This window comes from Polyodon spathula, chromosome 47, assembly GCF_017654505.1.
Source record: "Polyodon spathula isolate WHYD16114869_AA chromosome 47, ASM1765450v1, whole genome shotgun sequence".
NCBI lineage: Eukaryota > Metazoa > Chordata > Actinopteri > Acipenseriformes > Polyodontidae > Polyodon > Polyodon spathula.
In genome coordinates, this window is record NC_054580.1 from 1,579,979 (window position 1) to 1,596,977 (window position 16,999).

At 44.2% G+C, this 16,999-nt stretch overlaps 1 protein-coding gene across 1 annotated transcript in view; it reads right to left on the reverse strand.

The window, feature by feature from the left end:
• The window catches only part of LOC121306277 (DNA polymerase alpha subunit B-like), a 36,343-nt gene that overhangs the window by 1,658 nt on the left and 17,686 nt on the right, over nt 1-16,999 (reverse strand). The window contains exons 13-15 of the mRNA XM_041238018.1: nt 6,048-6,175; nt 702-862; nt 112-219 (exon numbers count right to left, since the gene is read on the reverse strand). Coding sequence (XP_041093952.1) covers nt 112-219; nt 702-862; nt 6,048-6,175 — 397 coding nt within the window. The remainder of the gene's footprint in view (nt 1-111; nt 220-701; nt 863-6,047; nt 6,176-16,999) is intronic.

A 16,999-nucleotide genomic window follows, 5' to 3' on the forward strand; every position in this document is an offset into this window, starting at 1 on the left:
AGACACTGAAAACTGGTCCGAATGCAGCGATTGGTTATAGACATGAATCTTCGTAAAAAAGATAAGAAAATCCCATCAAATACACATTTAATACAGCGCCCCCGGCAGTACCTGGTTTGAGGGGGGGGAAGGAGAGTCGGGGGTCCTCAGGGGGGTGGGCTCTCCTCTTCTTCCTCCAGCGTCGAGCAGGGTAGGTGTAGAGCTGTCCTGGGGCAACGCCTGCAGACAGACACAGAGATGAGACTGGCCAGGAGACACACTGTCTCCTTCACTGCACAATCCAAACACAGAAACACCACAATATTACTGTGTAATGCAGTCTGGTGAAGAGCAGACGCCATTTAGATACAGAAAAATAATGCAAATTCAGAAACGTAGGTAATGACAATATTTTGATAACGTACGGTATGCATGTTTTTTTTTAGTGTACATTATTGATGTTGTCAACCATGCATTAAAATGTTTGGCTTTCCTGAATGTACATATTTTCACAGAAAACTAATTTTCAGAAGGAGAGAAAAAAGGCAAGAGTGTGGGATTATTTAAGAAAACACTAACAGTGATTGTTTCCATTAGGACTGTATCTATAGGCTAACAGTCAGCTGGGTTTTGTGTTGGTTTGAAACCCAGAGCTGGGTGCACATTTCTACGGCTGCCTCACTGCCCTCTGGCCGAGAGCCCCGGGCTGCTCTGTCTCTCACCTGGGCCCCGGTGTCTCTTCTCCATCCAGATGTAGCAGTTGCTCTGCGCCACTCCGGTCTGGGAGTCCAGGAAAGGCATGCGGACACTCCTCTCGGCACACAGGCGCGCGTTGTAGTTGTGACACTGCTCCATCGCGTCCTTGTAGTACTGCTCCCCGAGCCTGGCATACACAGACACAACACACAGGCATCAACACGGCTGCTTCCTCATCGCAACACTCACCCCACTGAGACTGTGCCCTCCAACAACAGCAACTACAAGCACAGGTGCACTGTTAGAAAAGGAGAGCCCAAGCATCAAAGAACACCAAAGCAATTCTCAATGATGCAGTTGTTACAAAGTTCCACAGTACAAAATATCACAGCATGTAACAGTAAAGAACACGACATGAACAGTTTAACTCTTATCAGTCAATTTATTCAGCACTCGTAGCGCATCAGATCCTATTTCACACGCGCTGTTTAAAATCCCCCCCCCCAGAGTAAAACAGGTTCAAAATGCATTGAATCGCAATAAAGCTTGTGGAATAACTTGTGATCACAAGACAAAAATCTAAGTGCGACATACAGATGGATCTCCAGGGAGATATTTCCACAATCTGGTACTCCCAGTAACTTGTGCTAAATAAGGTTCAGATGCATCACAATTTAATAAGCTGTTTTCCAGATGGAAAGTGTGACATACATATGCACATGTGCGACTGCCTACATTATATCCCCGTTGCCAGGGGATACAAGAGCAATCAGAACGGTGAAAATGTAAATCGTGACCTACACCCACGGTATGTAGAAATGTAGGGTTGACATGCAGACTCCACACACCCCCAACCCCACAGAATACCACAATTAGACAAGCAGTTCTTCAGAGCTATGGAAAAACTCTAGAACGTGTCAGACGCACTCCACACACCTCCAGATTCGATATGCACCCCAAGAGGCCCCACAACAGAGAAGCACAGAGGAATCCAGTCAGGCGCCAGGGGAGCTTACCTGAAAGAGTGTCTCAATCCTTAGTCCCTCTGTCACAACGATATCACCCCCAGACCCAGACATCAGAGGCTGGTGAATTAGGTCAATCTGCCACCAAGCCCCTAATGTTACTTCACTGTTCAAAGCAGCCCTTGGCAAGAACAGTCACATGTATTAATGCAGCAACTCTGAATACTGCTTTGTGCCCGAAGCAGTATTCTAACAGACTGTTCCATCTGCATATTTTAAAGTGTATAGAATGAATCAGGTCATTCTTTACAGTTCTGTACTGTGCACTGTCCTAGCCTCCAATGCTCTTGGTGCAGAAAAATGCATGGACCAGGCCGACAGGAGGGCCACTCTGAAGTTTTTGTACTCCAATAACATTGAGGAAAATCCTGTATTTGACACATGTTGGAGGGTAGAGTACACTGTAAAGATACTAACACTGTCCAGTTAAAGGAAACAGTGATGCAGGACTTGAAACTCTCACCAGCCCTGCATCCAGCCCTTGTGACAGGAGGCTGGTGATAAATCAACTGTTACTCCCTTACTCGTATTAGTAACCCTACAGCCCCACGGATGAGACTCACTCATGCTGTGACGAGAAGTGCGAGCAGTTGATTCAGGTTTACAGGGGTCTCGCTGCTTCATCTCCTGACAACCTGGTCATTTCAATAACAGAGGTACACAAGGGGAGTTCTGAAACAGAGGGCTAGGCCTGTCAGTTAAGCCTCCAAACAACAATCGATTCATTGATTAACCATTGATTGTACCGCCCACATTCATTATCGGTCCATTCCGCTCCCCGTGACGTGATTTTAATATCACTGCAGTTCACTACAAGCTTGTGCAAATGAACGCGAGTGGTAATTACACCTTGGCAGCGTCAGGAGAAAAAAAAACACAACATTCGCAATAAGGCTAAAGAAAGTTTAACACACTACAGGGGTGTTACTAAAATATTTATTCCAAACACATTACAGTACTTTGGAATGTAATCTAGATAAACTAGACAGGTTTATGAAAAACACCTTTTTATTCATCGACAGCTGCAGCATCACGCACTGCATCTAATACTGTACCACCTATCCTTCACTGTCTGTGAAACACAGAATGTGGAAATACCTGCCTAAAATAATAATAATAATAATAATTTATAAGCGTCTCTCATACCACAGGGTTCAAGGCACTTCACAGGTTCACAATTACAAAGATGGATAAAAACAAAAAAAATAAAAAATACATAAAAAAGAATTAAATAGAACAGTTAAAATAACCACGTCAAAATAAAACCAGAAGGCTAAATAACACATGAGTCTTAAGCCTTGATTTAAAAATAGCCACTGTGGGCTTCCGACAGGCTCGGGCAGAGAGCTCCACAGTGCGGAGCCCAAACACAAAAACCAGCCTCTCCTTTCTCCCTAAGCCTGGCCTTGGAGTGCAGAGCAGGCCACTATCAGCCGACATCAAAGCACACTGAGATAATAACTCTGACAAGTAATCTGGTGCCATTCCATTTGTGCTTTAAAACGCCAAGTAATAGAATTTTAAAATCAATTCTGCATTTCACTGGAAGCCAGTGCAGAGACCACTAGCACAGAGTTACATGTGTGCTCTCTTTTGTCCTTGCAGCTGAATTCTGCACAAGCTTGGCTAAACAGGGCGTTACAGTAGTCCAGGCTAGATGAAATAAAGGAAATGACTACTTTCTTGGCATCAGAGAAGGACAGAAATTCTCATTTTGACAATATTTCATAGATGATATCATCACAGGCATTTGCAGAGCTTTTTGAGATGTTAAAATAATAAAATAATGACTTATTGAGGAGTTTGGTGATAAAACGAGTGATCAGGAGAGGATTTATCAGTATGCACGTCCATAAAGAGGCATGTGAAAAACACAGCGAACAAGGGGTGGGGCTTGGCTGGAGATGCAGTACCGAGTGTCCTTTTGCAATGCAATGCATTTTAAACCCGTTTTACTCTGGAAAAAAATATTCTGAACAGCGCTTGTAAAATACACAGCGCGTGTGAAAATAAACTGAACCTGACGCGCAATGAATAAATGGACTGAAAAGGGTTAATCCAAGGAGCACTGCGTTTAGGTGAAACTAATCTAGTCTTCACTGTGGCGACAGTACTGAGAGTAATTGTACAACGATGGTTACATCTGGCAACTAACTCATCAGCAGACAGAGACTGCAACGGAGTTGAAGGGGCTAAGCTTACTGTTTCAGAAAACCTTTTTACAGTTGAAGGATTAATTGCACGACTTTTAATAGTGTGAGCCCCGCTCTTATTAGAAACAGGTGACAAGATCCAAAGCGTGTCCACCATTATGAGTGGGGTCCTAAACCATGCTGAATCAAAACAAGGGAATCCAAGAGCCTCAAAACTCACTCGCCTTTGAATCAGCTTCATTAGCACTGTGTAAATGACAATCTCCAAGTAGAAGAATCCTATCACAATTAAGATTGACAGGTGTTCGGCAAATTCTGACAGAAAGGACTGGATAGAGGATTACAATAAGAGCAGGCAGCTGACTGGTTAATATTAAAGACAGAGACTCAGATGAAGAAAACTCCTCTGCATTTTTCTTTTTACAGTTGTAATCATTAGGGGAAATACTAGCTGGTCCGCCCCCTCGCCCCTCGGAACGTGCTTTCTGAACGAAGGTAACGTTTAAATAGAGAAGCTTCAATCAGGGAGGCATTATCATTCACACTGAGCCACGTCTCAGTCAGATATAGAAATCCAAGTTCATAACATGTAATAAAATCATTAATTAGAAAGACTTTGTTTGATAACAAGGGGACATTAACTAAAGCAAGGCGTAAGTTTACACGCTCAACATATAACAGTCCATTTTAAAACGCCAAAGAAATGCAAACTATATGCAGATCGTCAGTTTTCTTCTGTGTGTCAATTTATTTACATGTTCTTTGAGGCTGGCTGGGTTTTTTTTTTTTTTTTTTTTTTTTTGCAGTGCTGAAACCCTTTGTGCGAACAAGTTAACAAACTAACCTTTGGTGGGCTTATAGATGAGGATTTGTGGTAAAATATATTACCCAATTTTTCAAATGAATAGTTGAATGCTGTAGGTTTTTTTTTTTTTTGCTCAAATTAACGTCTCTCTGTACCCTCATTATGGAAAGGAATTCAGGTTTTATCATTTCGACTCCAATTATTCGGGTATCATCTCCAAAATGGCCTGACACTGTGCAAAAAAACCAAAACACACAGTTTCACATCAAACTATGAAAAGCAACAGAACGCACAGCCCTATGGCGCGGAGGCTGCTTTCCAGACCAGAGGAACGGCTGCTTTTTTGTTTATTTTCCTACAGAACAAAACCTTAAAATACAATTAAAAACAAAACACGTTCATTCTCGAAATGGAAAAGGCAGGTAACAGGGGGCCTTTAACACGTAGCCTATTCTGACACATTCCCAAGACACGATGACTAATAAATGGGGTGACGCATGACTTCCTCCTCGGGAACAGGGCACATGCTGGAAACCTGAGCAATAATACCGCCGTGGAGAAAACGAGGGGCGGATTCAAATCCTCTCGCTGTTTCGGTGTAGTCTTCACTGTCCGCGTACTGCACACTCTCACTCCTCAAATTGCATTAATGCAGTGAACTGCGCGGTTCTCAAATCGCCTTCTCAAACTGTGGTCAGCTCACACGAGTCATCTATTAAATGCATTCCCCGTCGACAAAACATTACAGCGATTCTGTCATTTGTATTAGTCGACTATTTATTGAAAACTACACAGCAGCACTTTTTGCAAATCCGAAAAGTGGTGCATTATTTTCAGAGTGCAGTTAGCTTTATTAACGACTGCAGTACAGTTACAATGTACTGCTACCCTATACGTTTAATATTACTAGTAATATAACTAAAAATACGTTGCACTAACTATGCATGCAATCTTCTTATTAATAATCTCCAACGGGATTGCTCCGGCTACATAACATTCCCATGATGAACTTCCTCTCTACGTCCAAACTAACCCCAAACTGCCTACTCGAGCAAGATAAAGTCTTGCATTTCGATTCATTCTCTATGCAAAATAACTTCTGCGAGCCGAGCGGGTCCGGTAAACACTGCCGCTGCCCTTGAAGTAATCCCAGGTCCTGCACCGCGACTCGCTGAAGTTCCTTTGTTGAATTTCGTGATCCAAACTTTCCCAGCCGCTTGGAACAATGAAGAGCCGCTGATTAATCACCCCTCCCCGGCCCTCCAGCACCTCCACCCCCGCCTTTCACAGCCGCCAGTCGGGGTCCGGCTCCCCCTTCGCCGGTTAACTAACCTCACAACCCCCCAGACTCGAACAGTTTCCCTGTTTTAAAGATTCAGAAACACTCACAGCTTAACAACATTCTGCACAACAGCCGCCATCTTGGGTCGCCTACACTCGCTCTGGCTGACTGTGCGCCTGCGCACCAGGAGGAACACGCTGCGGCGCGAGGTCACCCGCTTCTGCGCAGGCGTGCCCTATGGCGGGTGGCGGATCTGCCATTGGCTACGGCTGATCTGCGATTCATACGGTACATTCCGCGTTAAAGCGACAGCAACAGCCTGGTCCTCAAATCAATGGTAATGTACATTTTTCATGAGTTGACTTGAAATACCCGCCTGTATTGCTGTTAACTGCAGACACTGCTGAGGTAAGCATTTACAATTCAAAGGCTCTGCTATGATGCTAATGCCTACTGTTTTCTCCTCGAGTTAGACTGTCCAATTCCGCTCCCTTGCCGCAGCAACACAGGAAAACTACAGGTGAGCGGGCATCCTCCTATCCCCAAGCCAGCCGCCTCTTTACACCCAAGAGCGCCACAGCGGGTGTGAGCTACCGCCCCCTGGAGGACAAGCCCTGCAGGTGTCCGACTGAGCTTGCCTAACTGGGGCTGACAGGCAGACAGACAGACTGATTTCAAAACACTTTCAATTCAGTTTTAGTGGCAGAGTAGCTTCAGCCACTATGTAAAAGAGCCAGGCTCCTCTGCTGGCGTGGTTATAGAGCTTCTACCCTCCTCTCACCAGCAGGGGTCAGAATTCCTAACAGCAGTGCATCTACCAACACGGCCTGTACCTGAAGTGACAGCTGGAAATGGGTTTATCATGTCATGTATCTTTTGGTTGAGACATGGCCAAAAAGTACTCAGAATAGACTGAAATGTCCAGATGCACACTGAACTGAATATTAGAGGTAGAATAGACAGGGTGTACAGAATGAAATAACTCTCTCATGCCCGTATCATTCATGGGATTTCGGTTTCCAATTTTTATTTTTTCATCACATCCTTGAAAAAAAAGCCAGCAAGGTTCATGTCACATCTACTCAACACCAAGAGGTTTCTACTTCCTTCCCACAAGGGCTTCCTGACTCATCAGTATGACACTAAAGGTAAGAGAATGGAGATGTTCTCATTACGGGGAAGCTGCACTAAACCAGTCTCTCTTCCCTTTTCTCTCACATTGATGATGCAGCAAGCCCTTATGTGGAACCGACTAGAAGCATCTTGTCATGGTCTTTAGTAGAGAACACATTGTGTGGGCCAGTGGTTAAAGACATGGTCTTATAACCAGCAGGTCCCCTGGTTCAAATCCCAGCTTGGCCACTGACTCACTGTGTGTGACATTGAGCAAGTCACTGAACCTCCTTGTGCTGTGTCTTTCAGGTGAGACGTTGTTGCGTAGTTAACACACCCTAGTCTCTTATAAAGTGCTTTGTGATGGTGCTTCATTATGAAAAATGTTAAATGAGAAGGATATTCACTGTGTAGAGTTTATGTGACCTTGCTAGGTGTGTATGTGAGCTATGAGGAAAACTATTTTATTTAAGACACATTCCTCAAAAGAAGCAGGGTTCTTCATTTTAAATGACTTTCAAATATTCTGTATTTGCGTATTTAAAAAACAAAGAAATAAAAGCAGGCTGACACTAATGCAGAGACACACGTTACCTTATCAAGCAACCTCCCTCATTGAAACAGCTCCCTCTTTATACAGCCCAGCTGCTGAATCACTGACTCAGCCTTCCCCACTGCAATCCATGAAAACACACATCAGCATAGCAAACACGTGTCCACACTTAGTGATAGACTTCATCAATGAATTCACAGATTTAAGATACAATACAGAAAATATTAATGTGCAAAAAAAACCTATTAATAAACCCAAAAAGAAAAACAGTTTAAGTCTTAAGTGCCACACATTGTAAAAATCTAAACAATGGAGACTTGCAATCCAGCGAACAGAGCCATTATTTGAGAGTGCCGATTGTGTCAGAGTGAGACCCAGTGTTTTAATGGACTGTCTTTGCTGCTTGATTTCAAGTGGATTCACACAGGCGCTGTTGTGATGCTGAGGGAAGGCCAGTCTGAACACACAAGGCTCCCCACAGCATCTCACTGCTCTACAGCACAAAGCACTGCAGTCATTGGGAATGGGCTTCAGTGGAACACATCTGCACTATGATGGCAGAGTAAGGGAGGGATTATCACCAGGGCCTCTCGCCAAGCTCTGTTCTCCTTATACCTGATTGTTCTACTGGTAACCCTGGTGTGGGACATGTTCTCCTGGTATACCCTGGATTAATGTTCTCCTAATAAACCTGGTGTGGGGCGTGTTCTCCTGGTATACCCTGGTGTGGGGCGTGTTCTCCTGGTATACCCTGGTGTGGGGGTGTTCTCCTGGTGTAGTCCTGGTCTGGGGCATTTTCTCCTGGTATACCCTGGTGTGGGGCATGTTCTCCTGGTATACCCTGGTGTGGGGCGTGTTCTCCTGGTATACCCTGGTGTGGGGCGTGTTCTCCTGGTATACCCTGGTGTGGGGCGTGTTCTCCTGGTATACCCTGGTGTGGGGCGTGTTCTCCCCAGCGCACGGGTCTGCTCCTGGTATACCCGGGTGTGGGGCGTGTTCTCCTGGTACTTCCCTGGTGTGGGGCGTGTTCTCCTGGTATACCCTGGTGTGGGGCATGTTCTCCTGGTATACCCTGGTGTGGGGTGTGTTCTCCTGGTATACCCTGGTATAGGGCTTGATCTCCTGGTATACCCTGGTGTGGGGCGTGTTCTCCTGGTATACCCTGGTGTGGGGCGTGTTCTCCTGGTATACCCTGGTGTGGGGCGTGTTCTCCTGGTATACCCTGGTGTGGGGCGTGTTCTCCTGGTACACCCTGGTGTGGGGTGTGTTCTCCTGGTATACCCTGGTGTGGGGCGTGTTCTCCTGGTATACCCTGGTGTGGGGCGTGTTCTCCTGGTATACCCTGGTGTGGGGCGTGTTCTCCTGGTATACCCTGGTGTGGGGCGTGTTCTCCTATTAGGTCCTGGGTCGCTTGATTACTCTGGAAGGCTGATCCAATAGTTTACTTAAACATTGTGGTGAATCAAGTCCACCCAACAATGCTGGACCCTGATGGCTACATTCAAGATGCTAATGCACCCGTCCACCGGGAACAGTGTGAGGAGAATGACAGAGACTGTAGGCATCTTCCACGGCCACCGCAATCCTCGGATCTCAATGCAATTGAGCATGTCACCATCCTCAGCCTGCCTCTCTGCACCGATCGAAGTGTTTAGAACTGAATGTATCTCCCAGCACCCTGTGCAGACGATGGCACGTCCAGACTGTGATCAGAGTAAATACTGACCAACCCGATATTAATAAGAGCTTGTAAAGTGGCCAGGCAGTGTACGTAATGTAGGAAATATTTTCAATTGAAAAAAACAAGAATTGCAAACCAATCCCATGAATGATACACGGCTAAGAGAATTATTTGTACACCTTGTTTATTCTACTGTTATAGAAACAAAAACTGGACTACGTTTGTTAGCGTGTTAATAAGATAAAACTGGACTGCATTTGTTAGCGTGTAAGCAAGATAGACTTCCAGTCCCGTGAAGAAGAGCTAACTGAATAAGCAGCAGTGCTGGCATGGCAGTTTTAATGTTTTTGTTATATCAATATTTGTTTTATACAAAGTCATTTATCATCTTGAAAAAGGACAGACTAAAAGCCATGTGGTCAGATAATGTATTATTAGTTCTATGGGAAACTATAATGTTTGTTTCTTGCGCAATCCTGAAGTACTGTGATCCCGTGACCCCTGTAGTTGCACAACACTGCAGCAACCCCTTTCAAGTGAGAAAGTCATCGTGGTGATTCATCTTGTGCTGCGTGAGTATTGTGGGGCTGGTTTTCACAGTGTTTCACAGCTGGATATTGTGCAGGTGCAGTTCTGAAATGATGATTTTACTGCCCACGTACCTTCCTCTGATGTTTGGAATCACTCCGAGTGCTTCTGATCACAAATACTTTGTAATGTGTGCTCAGCGTGCGTGTGCTTTCACTTGGGGAGCTGCTGTTCAGTTCTAGCCTGCCTCAGAAATCTGTGACACCAGCTGTACATATTGTTATGAACATTTATCATAAACTCCCAGCCTCCTATAGACATTTTGGATTGCTTTGGGTATAAACAGCAAAAACTGCCAAATGAAATGCTGCACTCTGTATTCCACAAGTTTATAATTCATGGATTTGCACTTCATACAGCAGGGGACGGCAGGACCTGAAACAGACAGCATGTTTACTGCAGCGGCTTCTACAAAAAGGGAAGTTTGGCTGATTTGGCAGTGTCATTCCTACACCTGCCACCAGATGGCACTGCCAGTAAGTACATCACAGTACTGGCTGCCGAGAGCTGCTGTCTCACGGTCAGTTTCATAGTAACAGGATTCCTTGGTGCCTGTTTATCACGCAGTAGTTAACCCTTCAGTGTGCTTCATTCCATCACACACAAACACACCTAGTTAGCGCTCCAGTTAGTGTTCTCCACAGGTAGTGTTAGCCTTTAACTTCTTTGGAACTCTCTCCCAGCTTTGGTGTGTGATGCTCCCACCGTCGCTCGCTTTAAATCAACTCTCAAGACCCTCCTGTTCTCTCTTGCTCTCCATGCTCTTTAAGCCTGATATCTGCTATTAGTTGATGTGTTGCTGCTACTATTTCATGTATTATGCTGCTATCATGTATTCTGCACTTTCCACTGTATTTAATGTACTATTTCATGTATTATGTTACTATCACGTATTATTTATTTATTATCAATATTGTATTTCATGTATTATGCATTTCTCTATATTTAAAGTATTATGGATTTTCTTGTTGTTACTGCATCTTGTAAAGCGTTTTGTGATGGTGCTCCACTATGGAAGGCGTTATATACAATAAAGATTGATCAGTTGATTCATTTAGAACCCATTCTCTTACTTCTTCATGGCAACATTATCACTGGTCCCCCTTTATAGGAGTGCTAACCTAAGCTGTCCATTTTCTTATCAGCACAACTAGCAACATTATAACTGCCCACCCCAATAAAGAAGGTTTAACCAAGACTTTAAAATCAATTTTCTTGCCTATTTTTTTTGCAATAGCAACATTATAACAGCTCCCCTTTAAAAGAGGGCTAACCAAGACTCTTACCTCATGCTGAATGCTTTCCATTATTATCTGTGAACACTAGAATCCACGCATTCATGAAACAGTAGACATGTTCCCCCGACAAACAAAGTTACAAAACGACATAATAAAATGGCATTTTAAAATGGGGGGGACAACGATAACTTGTGAGTCATTTCATGCAGGCAAAAGCAGTACAGTATAAAACAGGCACATGAACTGACACATGAGGTAAGAACATGAGCTTGTACGCTGGGCTATTATACAAAAGAGTACCAAACAAGTGAAATCGATCAGCAACACGTCTGTGAGTTTATATGTGCTGTTTTATCAATTCTACTGCCACAGCTTACCATTCTGCGTAATGTAAAACACGTTAATACAATTAGTATTAATATTGCACTTATACTCCACCCGGGGGCGCCCACACTCAGGTGCAAAGGCGTATTTAAGAAGCTGCACTGTGGGTTGCATTGCCACAGGACAGCACGCATACCCAAACACGTGAGCTTGCCTGTGCGACTGGACTGCAGTGAGCTCAGTAAACATTTTGGCCCATGATTGTAAAAGACATTTTTGTTGATCTAAAATAGCAAATCTATACTCGAAATTCAATAACTTGGAAATGATCTATCTAAAACCAAAACTGAATAGTTTTGCAAAGTGCTCCCGGGCAGGTGTTTTCAACAGCTGAACTTGCAACTATTTTAATAGCGTGTCAGTTATTGCAGGTCGTGGAAAAAATAGCCGCCCAACGAGCTTGAAGCTGCTTGCAGTTCACACGCATTCACGGCTTTGCCAACACTGGATAATGAGACTGTACGGTCTGAAACGATTACTATTATAGTTTTATATATTCTGATATTTTTGTGATTGCACACTCTCGTTTTGAGGTGGTCTCTGCGCTGCGGTGACCTTAAAGCGAGGCTCTCTCGTTTTGTGCTGCATATGGCGGGTTTAACCGTCTGTTTGCCCCCTGTGCTGATGTGTTACTTTCTCTGAGTAACTCGGCTTTTCATTAACGAGTCTGTTTTGCTGTTCGAGGGCGGAGACGGTGTTTCTGCTACGCTTCACATACCTGCCTTTGCCGTGCTTTTACCGCGCTGTGGTTTGCGTTTACTATGGGACACTTTCTTAAGGAGAAACACGCAGTGCCACACAATGAAAGACACCGACAGCTTCAGAAGGCGGTCCCTTTTCTCTTTTTTGAAAAATGCCTGGTCTCTCTTCGCTCCCCTTTTCTTTCTTGTTTTCAAATCCGATGAGGTTTTTGCCTCTGAAGCCGCAGTCAGTGGCGTAACCACGGCAACAAAGCCGGTGCGCAGGGGCATGATGGGATACAGGAAAGCACAGGGATTAGAGAGCGCGGCTTTTTTTCTTTTTTGTCTTTTTTTTCTGTCCCGCAGAAGGTTCCAGAATCTCGGCAGAAAAACACATTCCATTCTCCTCTGCTGCCATTAACACAGAGCAAAGGCTTTTTTAAATAGCAGATTTGGCCAAAACTACAATAATGCTGTTTTATATCCAACAAGTGTTTGGACAGATGCACAGAGAGACTAGACACTTATTTCATCAACTGATCTACACATCAAAAAATATTGTGAATTAGTGATGGGCTCTTATACTGTGATAATATAAGACTTTTACAATTGTCAGCATGGCCTTACTGTTTCAAGTCCAAGGGAATTGAAATGTGTCTTCAGGGTCAAAACATGTCTGTCTGTCTGCCTGCCTGTCAGCTTTAACTTGTGTGTCATGTGTCCGGTTGCAGAGTGGATTGTAGACTGCAGGTGCAAGCTGCCCCAGTTTGATACTGGGAACGGGATGAGACTGAGTGTCACACACTGGATTCATGGTGCAGATGGAAACAGGAAATTAGTAGTTCTACTTCGTAGTTTCCAAAGCTCTTTGTGAGTGGAATTTGTCCTCTGTGTCACTGCGTTTGGAATGATAATGGAAGACCCGCCCCCTCCCCCCTGTTCCCAGGACTTCCCGACGCTCCGGGTCAAAGCTCCTTTCTTCTGGAGCGGCTTCATGAACAAAAAGCCGTCTTTGGAAAGATTCCCAGCCTATTGACACTTCAGTTCTCCGAGAGGAACCAGGGCAAAGTTCCCTGAGTGTAGGCTGTGAGAGGGCTGCTGCAGGGAGTTTACAATCCAGCGAGAGAGACTGTGCACCACTCTGCAGCAAGTGACTGTAGCTGACAAAATAATTCCATCCACGTTCCGCGCTGTGTAAATCCATTCTCTTAATATTAATACCATGACTATTATTTAACATCATTCTCCACACTGAGACCTGCATTAACCTGCTTGCAGAGGGAGGGGAGGGCAGTCGCTAGAACAGCACAGTGTTTTAGGAAGAAGTGTCAATCATTATTGCGTGGTAGAAACTACCAATGAGAATAATACACATGGACTGGTCTATTAAACACATTCAACGTTCATTTACATGATGAAGTAAAACCTCTATTATCCAGATGAATTGGGACCAGGTAGTGTTCATATAATCGAATTACAATAAGACTTTCCCAATCAAGAAATCTCCAGAAATTCAACCTCTTTGCCTGCAAAATATATACCAAACTGTAATGCACCGCAGATAGAGAGGGCTGACTGGAGTATAGGCGTTTAGATACAGTGCAGTTTGACTGTATAAAATAGAATATTGCTTTAAGAGCGCCAGTCTTGAGTGAAGTCAGGTTTTCCCATTGTCATGACTTCCTCTCTCCACTGATGATCTCCTGTGTTACAGGTAATAGGGCCCCACCTCCTGACCCTACAGTTTCCTACGGGTAACACAGAACCCAAAGGACCTGTTTCACTGTAACACAGGAAGGAAGGGAGTGGAGAGAGGAAAACATTACAGCAATGTTAATGTGAGTTAAAAATGTTGAAATTGAGTAACTATGTTCGTCCCACATTGGAAGAGTTCTTCTGAAGTGCCAGTTATACTCTGACTAGCTGATCAGCCCTGTGTTTATTGGGCTGTGCAGTTTCACACAATCTGCATCTAATCAACCAACATACCAACCAGTCTCTCTGACAGGCAGTAAAGCCCGCAGCACTGCTATCTGCACACTGCAAAATCAATTCACACTCAACACACCCACAATCTGCTAAATCAATTCACACTCAACACACCCACATTCGGGGGGGAGAGGGCAGGGGGAAGGTACATAGACGGGGGGGTGACAGAGGGGGAGAGGAGGAGCGGGGCAAGAGGAGAGCGGCACGACGACGGGGGAAAGTAGGGAAGACGGGTACGGAAGAGGGGGTGGACGGGGGAGAGAAAGGGACGGGAGAAGAGGGACGGGAGGACGAACGGGCCAGGACGGACGAGAGAGGAGTAGGAAGGAGGAGAAGCCCCGAAGGAACGGGGGAAGGGAGAGAGGAGAGAGCGAGTAGAAGGGGGGATCTGCAAAATCAATCCACACTCAACACATCCACAATCTGCTAAATCAATCCACACTCAACACACCCACAATCTGCTAAATCAATCCACACTCAACACACCCACAATCTGCTAAATCAATCCACACTCAACACATCCACAATCTGCAAAATCAATCCACACTCAACACACCCACAATCTGCAAAATCAATCCACACTCAACACATCCACAATCTGCAAAATCAATCCACACTCACAATCTGCAAAATCAATCCACACTCAACACACCCACAATCTGCTAAATCAATCCACACTCAACACACCCACAATCTGCTAAATCAATCCACACTCAACACACCCACAATCTGCAAAATCAATCCACACTCACACACATCTGCAAAATCAATCCACACTCACAATCTGCAAAATCAATCCACACTCAACACATCCACAATCTGCAAAATCAATCCACACTCAACACACCCACAATCTGCTAAATCAATCCACACTCAACACACCCACAATCTGCAAAATCAATCCACACTCAACACACCCACAATCTGCAAAATCAATCCACACTCAACACACCCACAATCTGCAAAAAATTCAATCCACACTCACAATCTGCAAAATCAATCCACGCTCAACACATCCACAATCTGCAAAATCAATCCACACTCAACACATCCACAATCTGCTAAATCAATCCACACTCAACACACCCACAATCTGCTAAATCAATCCACACTCAACACACCCACAATCTGCAAAATCAATCCACACTCAACACACCCACAATCTGCAAAATCAATCCACACTCAACACATCCACAATCTGCAAAATCAATCCACACTCACAATCTGCAAAATCAATCCACACTCAACACATCCACAATCTGCAAAATCAATCCACACTCAACACATCCACAATCTGCAAAATCAATCCACACTCAACACATCCACAATCTGCAAAATCAATCCACACTCAACACATCCACAATCTGCAAAATCAATCCACACTCAACACACCCACAATCTGCAAAATCAATCCACACTCAACACACCCACAATCTGCAAAATCAATCCACACTCAACACACCCACAATCTGCAAAATCAATCCACACTCAACACACCCACAATCTGCAAAATCAATCCACACTCAACACACCCACAATCTGCAAAATCAATCCACACTCAACACATCCACAATCTGCAAAATCAATCCACACTCAACACATCCACAATCTGCAAAATCAATCCACACTCAACACACCCACAATCTGCAAAATCAATCCACACTCAACACACCCACAATCTGCAAAATCAATCCACACTCAACACATCCACAATCTGCAAAATCAATCCACACTCAACACACCCACAATCTGCAAAATCAATCCACACTCAACACATCCACAATCTGCAAAATCAATCCACACTCAACACATCCACAATCTGCTAAATCAATCCACACTCAACACATCCACAATCTGCTAAATCAATCCACACTCAACACACCCACAATCTGCAAAATCAATCCACACTCAACACATCCACAATCTGCAAAATCAATCCACACTCACAATCTGCAAAATCAATCCACACTCAACACATCCACAATCTGCAAAATCAATCCACACTCAACACATCCACAATCTGCAAAATCAATCCACACTCAACACACCCACAATCTGCAAAATCAATCCACACTCAACACACCCACAATCTGCTAAATCAATCCACACTCAACACACCCACAATCTGCAAAATCAATCCACACTCAACACATCCACAATCTGCTAAATCAATCCACACTCAACACATCCACAATCTGCTAAATCAATCCACGCTCAACACATCCACAATCTGCTAAATCAATCCACACTCAACACACCCACAATCTGCAAAATCAATCCACACTCAACACACCCACAATCTGCAAAATCAATCCACACTCAACACATCCACAATCTGCAAAATCAATCCACACTCAACACATCCACAATCTGCTAAATCAATCCACACTCAACACATCCACAATCTGCAAAATCAATCCACACTCAACACATCCACAATCTGCAAAATCAATCCACACTCAACACATCCACAATCTGCAAAATCAATCCACACTCAACACATCCACAATCTGCAAAATCAATCCACACTCAACACATCCACAATCTGCAAAATCAATCCACACTCAACACATCCACAATCTGCAAAATCAATCCACACTCAACACACCCACAATCTGCTAAATCAATCCACACTCAACACACCCACAATCTGCAAAATCAATCCACACTCAACACATCCACAATCTGCTAAATCAATCCACACTCAACACATCCACAATCTGCAAAATCAATCCACACTCAACACATCCACAATCTGCTAAATCAATCCACACTCAACACAGTTGACACATTAGAAAGCTGCTGTAGTTTATTTTCAGCAACATTGTGGATC